General features: G+C 42.7%; 1 protein-coding gene across 3 annotated transcripts in view; it reads left to right on the top strand.

The window, feature by feature from the left end:
• RORA (RAR related orphan receptor A) overlaps positions 1–15,447 on the top strand; it is a 361,957-nt gene that overhangs the window by 293,082 nt on the left and 53,428 nt on the right. The window contains exon 1 of one of the 3 annotated variants that reach the window (XM_054169267.1): positions 5,616–5,839. The exons of the other annotated variants lie outside the window; for them this stretch is intronic. Within the exon in view, the coding sequence (XP_054025242.1) occupies positions 5,809–5,839 (31 nt within the window). The 5' untranslated portion in view covers positions 5,616–5,808. Of the gene's footprint in view, positions 1–5,615; positions 5,840–15,447 lie in introns of those variants that run through there. 3 annotated transcript variants of the gene reach the window in all.

The following is a 15,447-nucleotide window of genomic DNA, read 5'->3' as shown; positions in this document are numbered from 1 at the left end:
GGGATATGCTGAACAATACACAGCTGCATTTTTTTGGCAAGCAACACTGACCAAAAATAGCCAGGCAAGTTGATGTATGAAAAAGAGAGCGCTAACAGCTTTCAAACAATTCTACTTTTTTGGTGGCATTAGTGTTACGTCATAGAAAGATTTGATAGTGTGGTCTAAGGCAACTTCAAAAGTGTGTAGACAAGGATCTCTTTCAGATCAAACAGGAAGTTGGCAGTGGCAGTGTGATCAGTAATCCAATACCAGTCACTTCATAACCCTATTTTATGTGTAAAGAGGACTACTAAGTCCAGTCTGATCTTTTTCTTGATAACCTTGTAATCTTTTCATGGACTCACTTGAAGTTGGTGGCAGGTAATTAATTGGCCCTAACCTCATCTTTCTAATCACTTTAATTCCAGAGTTACCTCATGTTTTGAAAAGCAGCAAATACGATATCCTTTCAGGGGTTTTCAATGTCATGGGAAACTGGGTGACAATCCAGGAGACTAGTTCTTGAAAATCTTTTACTGCTACACCATGCATAGCCAATGATAATGACTCTGCAGTTGAACCTCAAAACATTTGGTCAACTCGTACTTTATTTCACTAGCTGCAGCAACTGTTTGGCAAGGCACAGCAGCCAGTTCAACAGTTGTGGGTAGCAATGCACTTAATTGGAAGTTGTGGAGTAATTTATAAAATGGTTTGATTAAGATGTATAGCTGCAGGCCCATGTTCTACAGAAGCACACCTCCTCAGCAAGAATTTAGGAAGGTATTTTGTCTGAAGCAAAATGGTATGATTGCAGGGTCAGCATAGTAGCAGTTTTAAATAGATGAAAAAGAGGCAGTCTAATGAGGACAACCTCAGTTATATTCATCTACAAAAGTGTGCTACTTGGAGGACTAGAATTAAATGAAGACTAAAACACTAAAACCAAATCTAGAGGAGGGAATGTGTAAAGGAACAATAATTTTCTTTTTGTGGCTGTTGTGTATACTAATTAGAAACCCCATAAAAAGTGATTGTCAGTAGGGTGGACAGAATTGTGATTTGTATTTCAAAAAGTATTTAGAGCTCCAGTTTCCCTACACTTAATTTTGGATGTATTTGGTAAACAGGCTGTTGGTGACTGCTGCATCTGTGAGGTTTCAGGGATGATTATCTTTGTGTAAGAAGACAAAAAGGCAGCAGCAAAACTTTCTGACACTTGGACCTTGTGTGTTTTTAACTCTTGTTGCATCTAGAACTGCATTCCTAATGTGAGCTGGGAGCTGAACACTTTACTTGATGTTAGGACATGATTGGGTTGCAATTGGAAGAAGAAAGGCTTCTATGTCAGTATCACCTGTTTTTTTATCCATTTACCAGGTAGCTGCTATCACATTCTATGGGCAGGGTTTAAATCCTCAGAGGAGCTATTTAAATGTTATTGAGAAATTAATTTTCTGTTGGTGTTTGAAGTACTGAAAAGTACTTGAACCCTTCTAAATGTTACTGATGAGACTTCCTAAATATTTTAGAGAACCTCTTCAATTATAAAAACTTCAGGGGAAAAAAATGCATGACTATGAAAATTTATATTGACAGTCAAAGCCTCTGGTTTTTAAAGGAAAAATATATGTTCAAAACTTAGCTCTGTGCTATTTTAACAACATGAAGAAGCTGTCTGTGATCAAAATGAAAATAATGGAGGCCCTGGATCACATACTGAAGTGTTTTTGTATCATGTTTCTTTTTCAATAAGTACAGTTTTCATCTCCCTGAGAGAATGCACATGAAGTCATTTCCCTGCAAAAGGATTTGCATGCACTTGTGTATGTGATAGTGACAGAGCAGTAGGTAAATGTTGTATCTCATAGTGGTTTGACAACTTCAGCTTCACAACAACCCTATGTGGTTACACCTCCCTCAGGCAGGGTGTAATTACATGACACATTTTTTTCTTCTAAGAGCATTTTTTCCTCTATGCTATATAGGGAAGGAAGTCAGTGCTTACATCCTATGTTTATTATTCAAATTTTAAATTTTAGTGATAAGAAGGTCTCACTTTCTTCCTGAATTAAGCCTTCACTTAGGTGAGAATGCAAAACATAACGCAACAGTCTGCAGAAATGCTCTCCACTCATGTTCCACATTAGGACAGCATAAACATCCTTCTGTAATCAGTTGCATTTAAATTACTTATGTTTGGGTATGTCTTTGAACAAGTAGCTAGGAGTAGTTACTGGTTCACCTTGGAAGCTGAATTTATTATGACGTTGCTCAGTAGAAAAAGAGGAGGAGGAGGAAAGTTTTGCAGTATTTTCTGTCCTGTGCTTAGAATACTCAGATAAATGCAGATTTCCCGGTAACTAGTGCTAGCCAGTGTTTTCCCTTCCTCTGTTAGCAATTTAACGCCTTTTTTTTTTCTTTTTTCTCTGCCTAGCAGAGGTTGAATAGGTTGCTAGAAACAGTTGTTTCCCTCTGACTGTTGCAGAAGCTTGTGGTTACACGAACAAGCTGAACAGCTTTTATATCAATACAAGACAGAACAATTCCTGATAAGGTTACATAATATGTTAACATCTTTAAACTAGCAATCGCACATGTATAGTTCCTGGATCTTTCAGTGTGGTTAGAATTGAAGTTTACACTGTAGCAGACCACTAGTGCTCACCACTTCCACTAAGTAGTGGTCAGCCTTGGGACTGGCATCTCAAAAGCAGGCGGGAGTACAACTGCCTGGCCATGGGTTTATCTATTGTGAAAGGGCAGGAGTGCACCTCACATCCTCGGGGACCCCCTTGCAGTGCCAACTGCTCAGCAGTGCTTGTACCACAGGAGGAGCGTGTTACTCCAGGGACCGGGCACTGCTCGTTCCACACCGGGTCCTACTGGTTCTGCACTAGGTGTGGTTGGGAGCCGACGAGGTGGGAAGGCAGGTGCTGCACCCAATGGCAGGCCAGCCCCACCCCGAGCCAGGCAGCCTGCTGCCTGTCAGCACCAAGTCTGAAACGCACATTTCCATTTCTGGAGCCACAGACAAGCTGTAGTGTGGTTTTTGAACCACCTACATTTGGGGGCACATACGTAAGTGGGAGATATGTGTGCTCCCTGCAAAGGGAGCAGTGATGACTTGGGTGTTGAGTAGCAGGCTGGGACAGACCACTGTTTTCTCTGAAGAAAAGGTGGTACAAAGGATGAACACACACTGTGGTCAGGGTCTACTTTTCACTAATTAGTTTAAATTATTAATACATAGATTTGACAGCTTTAGGAAGACTCTGGATGCAGAAATTGAGGAAGCATTGGGTGTAAGCTGAGGTGTTAATTCTCACACTGTGAACTTGCAGTATTTACAGGTATTTTTAAATGCTTCAGTAACAAGCACAATAGAGTACAGGCTTCTGGAAAGTAGGAAGCATTCACGTAAGTCAAATAAAACCGTGCTGTACAAACAAGTGAAAGCAGTTGCGTGTTGAGTAAGCTAATACTGAGCTAAGTAGTATTTGACTGGCACATTGTGTTGTCATTGGTACAGTGTCTGAACTAGAATGAGACTTTTGGTATGGCAATAGTTCAGTAAATTGGGAGGTAATGAATTTTTAATTGAATTTTTCTAATGAGGTCAAGCCAAGACAGAAAACGAAAGTGCAAATGGATGTGTTTATATATCTAACATCAGTTAGCAGATGGCTTTAGATGAGCTTTTGATAACAATTAATAGACTATTTTAAGTATGTTGTTCTCACTTAAAATGTCTGATGACCAGTCTTCTATAATTTTGTGAAGCAACCATTGTAAGGCAATGTAAGAAGGCAAAATCTCTGTTTCCTGCTTATTATTGAAGCCATTTAGCACATCAGTTGTCATTCCAGATTACCAGTTGCATTTCCATTGGACTGGAAACAAATACAGATCAGTAATAATGTAATGCTGTGTACCTTAAGGTTAAATGTCTGACAAGACAACTAGTGCTAATGGACTGTGACATTCTTCAAGCCATAGGTCTGACGTTACTTGCTGTATCAGAGTGAAATGTTTACAAGAATCTAACTCCACGTTACAATATATTAACACATCATTCTTTTCTGAAGTGAATGCTGCAAATTTTCTAACTGCATCCAAATGCCAGAGCAGCAGCAGCAACTGTCACACAGGTCCTGAAGAGCTTTGAACAAGTACTGTTAGTGGTGTTTGATTCAGTCCAGCATGTCCTGGAAGGTTTCTGTTCAGCATTCTGCAACTATAAAACATGTGCTGCAGATAAAAGTGCATGAACAGAAACCCATCTGGGACCAGATCTGGCACTGTCACTTTCTTGAGCAGTATCTCACTATACATGTAAGTGCTATTTCTAGGTAAGTATGACAAACCCGCAACAAAAATATTGCCAAAGACATCTGCTAATTTACACAACTGCACCAGATTAGCTCTTGGAATTTTTTTAAATAAGGAAGATTTAAAACATTATTTTGCATTAATGGGACTTGAATGACTAGACTAGAATGGTAAGTACACCCAGATAGCTTCTAATCAAGTTTAAATAATATCCTGTATTAAGAACTCATTAAAGAAATAGGTAAGAATTAGCCATTAGGGGCATAACAGATTGTTTCAGTGTCCTCATCTCATGAAGGCTCTTGCTAAATATAGGGCTTTGTTTCAAATATTAAGACATGTCCTCTGACTTCTGTTTATCTTTTTTTGTTTATCTTATTCTTGGTCTTAATGCTTCTGCTTATGATTAAATTGCTGTGAAATGTTGTATCTTATCCCCTGTACAACAACTTTTAACAAATCAATGCTTTACTACAATTTTATGTTTTGTGACACTCTTCCAGTGATGAAGGCAGGAATTAGAAAAAGCAGTGGGATTGCTAACACAATTTTCACCAAAGCATCAGGGGTTTGGGGTAGGCTGGATTTTTCTCTGTTTGGTCTTGTGCTTGTCCCTCTTGTAAGTGTGGCTCTGTGATGATGCAAAGCTTCACCTCACAAACTGGCAGCTGATGTTATGGACTATATGGAACTAACTCCAGCAGTAGTGTGATGCTTCATACATTCCAGTGAGATCCTAAGAGAAGGTGAACCTATCACCAGGCAGATACAAAATGTAAATGCTGTTCTACGTGATCATCAGGCCCAGGACTACTAAGTGTATAGTCGTGTTATGAGGACTTCTAGAATCAATACGGTTATTTCTCATTTCAGGGGAAAGAAAAACAAAAGGTGAACTTCAACAGAGGACCGGGACGAAGAGAGCTGATGATGCTCTCGAGTGTTTGAGAAGCGATGATCGTTATCACCCGCTCAGTTACGCGTGTGGCTGCCACCGCAGCCCAGCCCCTGTGTTCGGTTCCGGCTGGCTCCCGTTCCCCGCGGCCATCACCAGCCGCCCAAGGGCGGGCTGCGGGGTTGTTCCCCCGCGAGCCGGGGCTGGGGCTGGGGCCGCGGCAGCAGAGGGCCCCCCGCTGAAGGCGGACAGGGCGGGGGCAAGAGGGCGGCCGGCGGCGTGGCGAGGGCGGTGCTGCCGCGCTGGACTCGCCCCGTGACCGGCCGCCCGCGCCGCCCCTCGGCGGTGGCAGAGGAGGGGAGGGACGGGACGAAGAGAGCGGTGTAAACAAGGCGGGGGGCCGGGGCTGGCTTGATGTCAGCGGGTCACATGGAGCCTCATATGGGCCGGGGGATGGCGGCGCGGCGCGGCTCTCCGCTGACAGGCGGCCGCGTCTGCTGCTGAGGCGGCGGCGGCAGTTCACGCCGAGGGCCCGGACCGCCTACCCTCCCCGCCTCCCTGCTCGCCGCGCTCCGTTCCCCGCCGCTTCGCCTCGACAAATGATGTGTTTTGTGCTCGCCGCGATGAAAGGTAGGGGCAGCCCGCGGGAGCCGCCGTGCCGTGGGGAAGGTGCGGAGCCCGGCCCGGCGGCGGCGGGGCCGCCGGACCGGCTGGAGTTACAGCGCTCCGTGGCCTCCGCTCTCCGTGCGCCGGTGCCGCTGCTCCGCGTCTCGCTGCTGCGGGGCCGCCCCGTTCGCCACCGGGCGGCCCGCCGGAGCCTCGGGCGGGTGCCGGCGATGCCGATGCTTGCCCTGCCAACTGCCGCCGGTGCGAGGACCCGGCCGGAGGCTCTCGGGTCGGGCGGGTCTGTGGCAGCTCCTCAGTCCTGGGCGGGAGCTTCGGGCAGCGCCCGGGATTGCCGCCACCGCAGTGTTTCGGTGCAGGCGGGTGCGCACGGAGCGAAGCGGTAAGCTCGCCGAGCCGCTGCACTTCACACGGTCGCGTGCAAGTTGGAGGGTAGGAGAGAGCTTATCTGTCAGCAGGGCTTCTCGGAGGCAGAGGTTTTGATTAGCGTGCTTGGAGTCGTATAAAACGGAGGCGAGCTGGGGAGAAGAACCTGCAGCATCCCGTGGGGAGCTGGTGGGACTAAAATGCCGTCGTAAGAGATAGCTGCGCATTTTGGAAAGGCTTTGCAATAAATGGAAAAAATCACAGCTGCTTAGTGAATTTTTTTGCAAACCTAAAGTTTTCTTTGCTTGCCGGCCCGAGTCCTTAATGGGGACGATGACAGAGGAGAGTCAAATGAAGTTTCTAATGAGAAATCAAAAGTTAAGCAGGAGATTTTCTGTCTGTCCTGTTTCTTAAGGAAATGAGATCTACAGTAGGACTTTGCATTGCAGTGTTTTAAGAGTCATAGTTGGGGGGGTGGGTGTTGGTTGGAAAACAATAATAATTTTAAACACATGGACCTTTTTACTTAAGTTTTATTATTCTTTCAGTAGTAATCTGAAGAGTACCACAGTAGACACTGGAATTTAATGCCCTCGCTAAAAATTTAAATCTGTACTCTTCGAAATATTTTCATGGATTTTGTAGGTAAAGCTTCTCTTTTTAAAAGAAAAAAAATAACTTGGGGAAAAAGACTGAATTCTGCTTCAGCTGGAGGCTGTTTCCTTTTTTTCTACTTCACAGGAGCAGTGGGTAACACGCACCAAGAGCAGTGTAGTGTTTGAGGCACGATGATTTTCAATTACTAGACTTCCTTTTCTTCTTGGAGAGAAGCCGATGTGAATAAAAAGGAAAGCACAATGTTCATTAATCATTAGCCACACCGAATGTATTTGGCAAGAAAATGTAATTGGGTCGGTTCAAATACTGCATCTGTAGCAAAAGCAAATGCATTTTTGTAAGTGTGAACTGCATGGATATTTTAGCAGTCCCTTAAAATTGAATGTGTTCTGGTAAGAATTTTTCAGTCTGTGCCTTACAAGCCTCTTAGAATCATGAAATCAAATAGATAAAGGGGAAAAAAAGGATCGTACACAAATTACAGTGATTTGGAGGGTGCAGTTGCCTTGTATGCTTCTGGACAGAGTCTTAAGGTATATTGTACGAAAGCAGGCAGATGATTTTCAGCAACTCTTTTGGGAGTTTTATTTAAAACAGCTTACACGCAGATGTAAAATTTTGGTGAGCCCAGCTTTTGGGTTTTAAAGTGTCACTCCTAATGCCTTTCTTATGAAAATACATCAATCTTTGTACTTTTTAAAGAATACTTCTGTGATACATTTCATCCACGTTTGTATATGCATATATATGTGTTTATATCTATATATGTATTTATATTGATATATAAAACACCTATCAGCATATTGATAAACATCTTTGGAACTACTCCGAGGTGTTTAGTTTTCTAGTATATTAAAAAACTTTCTTGGTTTCTTATCCTTTCTCTAATTTTCTGGGCAGGGTTCAGCTGACCTCTGACTGCCATGAAATAATAGATCCGCAATCCAATATTGTGATTTGGGAGAAATAGACCAGTAGCATAGGAAATGCAGCTTTATGTAAGCTCAAAGGTATCAGGGAGAAAGGTGAAATGTGTGTTTTATTTCTTCTGGGTGCTGTAATGGCATCTTCTGGTCTTTTACAGTTTTGAACTTAAAGTGAAAAAAAATTACGGTTTGCAGAAGAATATGGGCTGTTACAGATTTCCGTATTGAATTTGGGTTTTGAAGTGCTGTTCAGGTGGCCCAAATTGATACTATGTGAAACTAATTCGTGAGTTGTCTTTCATGCAACATCCTGCTCCAGCAAATGTGCTTGCTTTCATTCTGGAAGGTCCTCAGACTTCCAGTGTATATACAGGTTGAGCCAGTAAAGACTTTGGCCAGCTCTTAGCACATGGATAGCTGCACTAGTGTGCTTGAAGATCTGGAGACAGACCAGCCCAGTGAAGAGGCTGGATGTGTTCGTGAGACGTGGTTTCAAGCAGAGAGAAAAAGAGGGAATTTTTTTCACCTGTTTCTAAGCAAATAAGCAGTGGCAAAGCATAAAAATTCATAATGACTGAGTATTTTGTAAATGGATAGATTTAAGAAAAACTACTTACCAACTGTTGTGAGTGCATGTAGAGGATTTGAGAAGCTTTATGTTCTTAGTTCATAGCGTGTACAGGCCAGTTACTCTGATGGCTTTAAGAGAGTGCAAATTTCCATGCTTAACAGTAGAAGTTTGCAAAGAAATCAGTTAATTTCACCAGCACATTCGTTGGTCTAGATCTTATTCTTGTGAGAGTCTTCACTGGCAGAAGCTCCAAGGTGGACTTCAAGGAGAATAGTACTAAAGTGCGATGAATTGGTGAAGAAACACTCCGCACGCGAGTAGAAATGAAGATTTCAGCTGCCATGCCAGTATGTAACTGGAGGGGGACCCCAGACAGAGTTAGCTAGGTTCAAAAATGTGTTACTTTGCGTTTTTTTAGTACCTACTTTATAGAGGCAGGAGTGAATCAGGCCCAGTGCTGGTAAGAGCTGAAGCGCTTGTACTGTCATCAGGCCTGGACAGAAGGGTTTGGACTACTGATGAGTTTTTAAAGTAGGAAAGCAAATAGTATATAGCAATAGTCTTACTATCCTTCACATGGACATTTCTAAATAGAGATTGCTGGGAAAGTAGGTGTAAATTTTCTAAGCTTTTTCTGTCCATGTGTATCAAGTTAAGTTAGACTTTGAGCTGCTGAGCCTGACTTTTGCTGTGTGGCCATTAACAAGGTTGAATCTGTTATTTTGTTGTGGAGGATAGACCAGATGAGTAGCATCGGTTGTCAGTTGTAAGGAAAATTGTTTAATTTTGTGTGCTGTGCTTGGTACATTGGATGTATAATTAGTTTTCTAGCTGACACTGTCTCTGAAGGAAAATGCAGTCATTTAAAAATCCCCATTTAGGGAGACAGATTTTTGGGTTCATCTTGGGCACACGACTTTTGGATTTTACTGTATTTTTTTTCTGACTGGCCAAACTGCAGCTGGGCAGCTAAGCAGCATTTCCCTTGCTGCCTGGCTGGAGCACTGCAGGGAGCATGCTTTACTTGCAGCAACCTCCATGCTCTGGACACAGCAGAGCCAGGTTGCTTGGAGGCCAGCAGGCTGGGGATTTATACAGCACTATTTGCTGTGGCTGAGCTTTTCCGAATCTGTCAAGCCTGACCTTTTGACGTGTTTTTTGTTGTGTATCTTGGCACCAACCTGCCAGCACGTTGGTAATTACTCTGTTTTTCAGTAGTAACCTGCCTATGGAAAAATCTCTTGCCATAGATTTAAAAAGAAAGTCACTTTACGAAGTGACGAGTGTTTAAATTTGCCTTCACTGTGGCACTATTGAAAGTTAAATCCAATTTGGCAAATACCTTGGTACAGAACTTCTGTTGACTAAATATTAACAGAATCTGGCCTTTGGAATTGCTATCTGAGAGGCTGTTTTCTTGCTGCCTTAATTTCATAGGACTGATCTGAATGACTGACTTGTCCCTAAGACATTTGCTGCACCACATTCACAGGGTAAGATTGCTTTGAGGTTTAGTGCTGAAATGTACTTTTCAGGCCCTTTGAAAGACTCAAGATTTGCAGCTAAAAGAAGAGGAAATCTGTCTTTGTCTCACTTTGTGATAATCAAAGGCAGTTGCATGCTCTGTACAAGTCTCAGCTGGGGACACTCCTTTCAAGTATGGAGAGTCTGTATGTCCTGTTTAAGTCAGCAAAAACCGTGGGTGCTGAACATCTCATTAGATCAAACTCTTTAAACTTAATGTACAGCTCTTGCCTAGCTGAAATGGTGAGCACTTTCCAACTGGCTGGCAAAACAATCTTAACAGTAATTCTTCTAGGATAATTCGGAATAATTGGGGCAAAAGTCAAGTACTCCATGAATATCATGCAAAGACTTCAGCACTCTCTTCTGAAAAGAAAAAAAAACTAGGATGAGGCTGTAGCGGTAGGTAGTTTAGCATCACTGGGGATTGGGATACGGGCTCTGCACAAATACGAGGTGTCATGTTTTATGCAGTGAGCTCATGTTGGGGGTCAGGGAGACAGCAGCTGCTTCAGCATGTGATGCAGGGTAATGGCTTGCAGCTTTGCAGCTTGGTTCTGCAGTGGGGAGGTGAATGTTTGTATTGGCATTTATTAGTTTAGGGAGTAGTGTCTGGAGACCTTGGTCAAGAACTGAGTCTTCTTTATATCATGTACTTCCCCCAGCATGTATGAAAAATATTTATTTCTTTCCTTGTTCCCCATTATAGAAAGCCTTGCATTTTGGGGGTATTTTTCTAGGTTGAGGTAGCACTCAATTTTAACCGTAAGGGGGTTTAAAACTTCTTCCTTACTTCTCTTGCCTGAAGTACAGTATGAAAGTGATCGCTATCATGTACTAATTACTGGCAGCGTTGTTAATATTTCACCTTCATTAGACAACAGAATTCTAAATTGGTATATTTGGGTTTAAACTATATGTATTAAATCAAAACTGTCAAATTTTTGTCTCCTGACACGCAGCTTGAGATGCAGCCTATTCCTTTTTTATTTTTTTCTTTCTGTGCATTCCCATGAGATGGAGTTTTTTTTTCATAGTGTGCAAAATAACTCTGTATGACAAGAATTAGTTAATTGCAGTCAGACTTGATATGTTCTAGAACTGTGGGGTTTTTTTGCAATGAGAGAAGAAAAATATACTCACCTTTCTCCTATTTATCTGGGAGCTGTAATTTGCAATTACACTGATAACTCCCAAGATCAAGCAGTAGTTTTCTCCTTTTGTGATTTCTTTTCCTTGAGGACTGATATCTAAGGGATATGCACATAACTAATGGGGCAGCAATTTCTTCTAAACCTCTCATTCCTTTTTGAAGGTTGGGTTTTTTTCCCCCTTTCCCCCCTCCCCCCAATAAACATTAAGAGTGGAAGGAAGGATTCTGTCCTCCAAGAATAGCTATAAGAAAAAGGTGACTCTATACAGTGCAGACCTTTTTGCTTGTGGGGTGGAAAAACAAAACAAACCAAACCAACACCAACACAAAAAAATTCAAACAAAAAGAAACACAAAAAAACCACCAACAAAACAAACCCAAAAAACAACAGGCTGAAAAATTGAAGCCGAAAGCCTTGTTAGGGGATCTGGCAGATTAACTTTCTTCTTATGCTTAATGCTGTTCTAAAGGGAGCCTTCTCTGTGGTTAACAAAGTCTTCAGTTTGTTCATGTTGTTTATTGTTGGTTTTTTTCCTAGTTAGAGGTATTTAGGCTAAGAAGTTCTGCAGAATATAGGTTGGCAAACTTCGTGTGGTCTCTGGCTGCTTCTCAGTTGCCTCCACCGTATGTTATGAACACCAGGGAGTGACTGAGGATGGCAGTGGCTGAGTGGGAGCTAGCTGCAGAGGGGAGCTTGCTGACAACCTTTGAAAAGCCAGTGTGCTGGAGAGAGGCCCTTGTGGTCCTAGTGCTCTGCCCCAAGATTGCCTGCCTACACAGATCCCTAGCTTTGTGGGAAAGTGCCATTAAATCAGCTTTTTCTTCCCATTTTGATGTCAGGGGAAGGTGAAGGCTTCATTCTGACAGGAGCAAATGGATATCTAGGAAAATCAGAGTCCAGTGTTGTGAACATTTGGCCATCCCTTACATCCTACGAGCGCTTGCTCTGTGGTGAGTGCTGTCTGCTCAGAAGCACAAAGCTGAAGCTCTTATTAGCCATACAGTTGCAGTCTCTGAGATCATTTCTTGCACTCTTTGTGTGCAGCCTAACACAGATCTGTGACATTTAAAGCTCACACAAGTGCAAGAGCCCCTCCAAAAGATGTCTAGGGGTAGCCTTCTATCCTCATCATCGAACTTGGCCCATTTATTCACTGCTGTTAGTGAATGCAGCTGAGTTTAGTTCATCTGAACCTGAACTTGCAGTGGTCAGCAGCTCCCACTGCCCTTTACATACAGGCTGGCCACTCCACTTCAGCAGCTGATTTCAGTAAGGTCACGATTTCACTGTTTTCTTGTGTTTTCTTTCCTGTGTGGAGGAGAGTGATGCAGGACCCACAGCTTGTGGCTCTTGTGTTTGTGTGATTCTAGCCTTTGGGCCTTTTGTCATGCTACATACATAGCCATCTGGGCTAAAATCAGTGTGAGAGAGGTATAATCATCCCAGCTTTCATTTTAAGAGCATTTATCTCAAAGCTTAATTAAAGCTACTTGGATGTAAATAAGTCTAACCTCTTCACTTCTGAACAATGCAAATAGAATAGTCAGCATACTTAGAAGGTATCAGCCATGTAATTACTATGTAATGTTTGTGTTCTTTGTAATGCTCTCCTATTTATTGCCATTGAAGGCCAGGACAAGGAGCTTCATGAAACCAACTGCATAACTTTATTTATGCACTTTGAAAAATGTTGATCATTCTCAAACAAGGAGGTGGAAAAGTGACATTAAGTCTATGCAGGCAGATGCACTGTGGCAAAGGCTTTGTCACAGTATTCTTTCAAACTGAAGTGCCCACAAGCTGGAGTTGTATCTGGCTGATAGGGTACCCTGGGCCACATTCCTGTGTGCCAGGTTTTCTCTTCACTGGCTCTGGGTGGTGCTGGTCAGAGGTGCTGTTGGCATCTGGCCCAGCCCAGATCTCTTGGGCTCCTGCCGCCTCCACTTACACCTGAGATGCTGAGAATACTTTTTGCACTGTCGCCTGAAAATAAGAAGGTCCCTTGGCCATATGTGCACTGTCTTTTGCAATGTGCTGTTTGGTTAGTATTGTTGACATCCTACAGACTTTGTTATTATTGCCCTTACTTTAACTGCTCTAAACCAAACCTGGGGAAGGATGCAGTATGGCCATGGCTTCTGCTTCCAGCTCTTGCATATACAGAGAGCAGATGTATTTGGTTCTGCTCTCAGATGTATTTGCTTTGGTGCATTGACCTCTCTGTCCCAGTGGCTAAGGGGGAGACATCTGGGGGATCGAGGTTTTCTATGTGCTAAGTTATACAGGTGAGGTAAGATGCTCTTTTGAACTGCTTCAAATTATCTCAACAGGTTGTATGACATGTGTGTGAAGTGCAATTGAAAGCTATGCTTGTTTTAGCTGAGTTCTAGTCAGACAGAATTGTCTTAGTTTTAAATAGTAATTTCAGACTAGATTAATTGGAACAGTGGGAATAGGATTGTGTGCAAGCCCTGTGTTTCTGGGCTTCACTGCAATTTGACAGGGGATGAGGCTGTGCTCAAGCATGTGTTTGTGGTGCTGAATTTCTGCCTCTTTCTGTAAAGCATCAGAAAAGTCCTAAGTACCTCAGCAATTTTCTATCTTCCTCCAAGTATTTTCTGCTTAAGACATGATACAATTTACATGATCCAGTTAGAAATCAAGTTCTCTTTGTGTTGGGGCACTTAATTCGCACCTCATGTGAAGCTGCCAGGGGTTTTAGGAGTTGATACTATGCTATGTTGTGCCATGGGTTAAGCCTGCCTAAAACTTGGATTAGTTGATGTTTACCTGACTCAAAATTCTGAGAAGTGCCGTGTTGTCCAGTCTCCTCTACTTGGCCCTGTGCCTAATGGGACATGATTGGAAGTGTCATTTATCTTCTCACCCCAAAAGAAGGTTAAGTTCTCTTTAAGCCTCGGGTGGCTTTTGCCTGAAGCCCTTAGTCTAGGAGAATGTAGGAAGCCTGTAAAAAGTGGTCATCAGAACATTTTGAGCTTCCTTTCTGTATGATGGCATTTGTGTACTTTAATTCTGACTTGCACTTGAACAGTAGAAGTTGCTCTGCTATTTGACAGGAACAGCAGTGGCTGCTTTCTTCCTATATCGACTGCAGTGTTATTCATAATGAGTGCATTTTTCCATTCAGCTAAATTAATTAGCTCATCCTTGTCTGTGTTTGATTTGGCAGAGTAGTTATTGTGGGAAAACACACATTTTCTAGTAAATATATAGTGATTGCTTGGAGCTCAGTTTGGGAATTAATAAACCTATCTTCTGCACTGCAGAAAACCGCTTGTTGTAGATTGCCACTGGTTTTTTTACCCTTCTTGGAGTACCTTCTTCTAGTTTACTGCAGAAATGTTTGTGTAGTGAACGTTGTGCTGCTAACCAAGTTTGGAAAATGTAACTGTAAGGGAAACTGTTGCTTGGCACTGGGCCCCCCACATATATTATGCTGGAGCACTGTGGGGTTTTGGGGGTGAATACAGCTGCAGGGTCACGCTCTGCCATGTAGAGAGGGGCAGATTGCTAGTGATTGTCTGGAGTAGCTGAGCTGATGCCCAGTGTTGTTTTCCTTCAAAGGGACACTCCCTGCAATTGTTAAGTTGACAGAGATGTATTGTGTTAAGCTTTTGGTAGAGTTTTTCTTGTACTGTGGGTGCATTATTGAATCAAAAGAAGTATTTGCTTAAAATATGAGTACATAAAGATGTTTATAACTGCTGGACAGATTCTTGTATCAAGAGATAATAAAAAAAAACCCAGACAGGTTAATTAAAGAGCCAGAGATGTTTCATATGAGAAACCTCATATGCATAGGCGCCTTCTAAATGGCTGAGGAAAACAGGCCGAGAGCACTCTTCCCTGATGCTCCCCAGTGATAGCAGGAAAGAGAGCAGTGGTTGGCAGCATGGAAGGGCACTGGGCTAGAGTGGGGCCAGCAGAGAAAGCTAAATAAATGCATCGATTTTCCTATTGTTCTCTTTAAGGAGAATCAAAATTCTCTCTTCTGTCTCCTGTATGGGATCCTTTGGTGGAAACTATGTGAAACCTCTCAGTAACACAGGCATTGTTCCACCCTTGCATTTTTCTTGGTGGGTTGTTTTAATGGACATGATAGAATCTGGGTGAGCGCTAAGAACTTCTGCGTGGACCTGAAAATGTGCTGTTTCCAATATTGCTATGGCTGGCTCTGTTTAACCAGTTTTCTTGAAAGTCTACCAGTACCTTTGGGCATAACTTAGCAGTTCCCAGTCAGAGAGGTGAAGTGCAGCACCTGGCTGCCTGGCATGGCGAGTGCTAGATTGCTCCCTCCTCAGACTGCAGCTAGCTCTCAACATGCATTTTTTTGTCACTCAGCTGCTAGAGATGTATGAAAAAGAGGAATCAGTATCTGCAACAAATTTATTCCATTTTCGATTCTTTTTTCTCTGTTACTGAGAAATGACTAAG

This window comes from Dryobates pubescens, chromosome 17 (genome assembly GCF_014839835.1).
Source record: "Dryobates pubescens isolate bDryPub1 chromosome 17, bDryPub1.pri, whole genome shotgun sequence".
Taxonomy (NCBI): Eukaryota; Metazoa; Chordata; class Aves; order Piciformes; family Picidae; genus Dryobates; species Dryobates pubescens.
The sequence above is the reverse complement of the archived record's forward strand: the minus strand, read 5'-3'. Positions and strand labels throughout refer to the sequence as shown.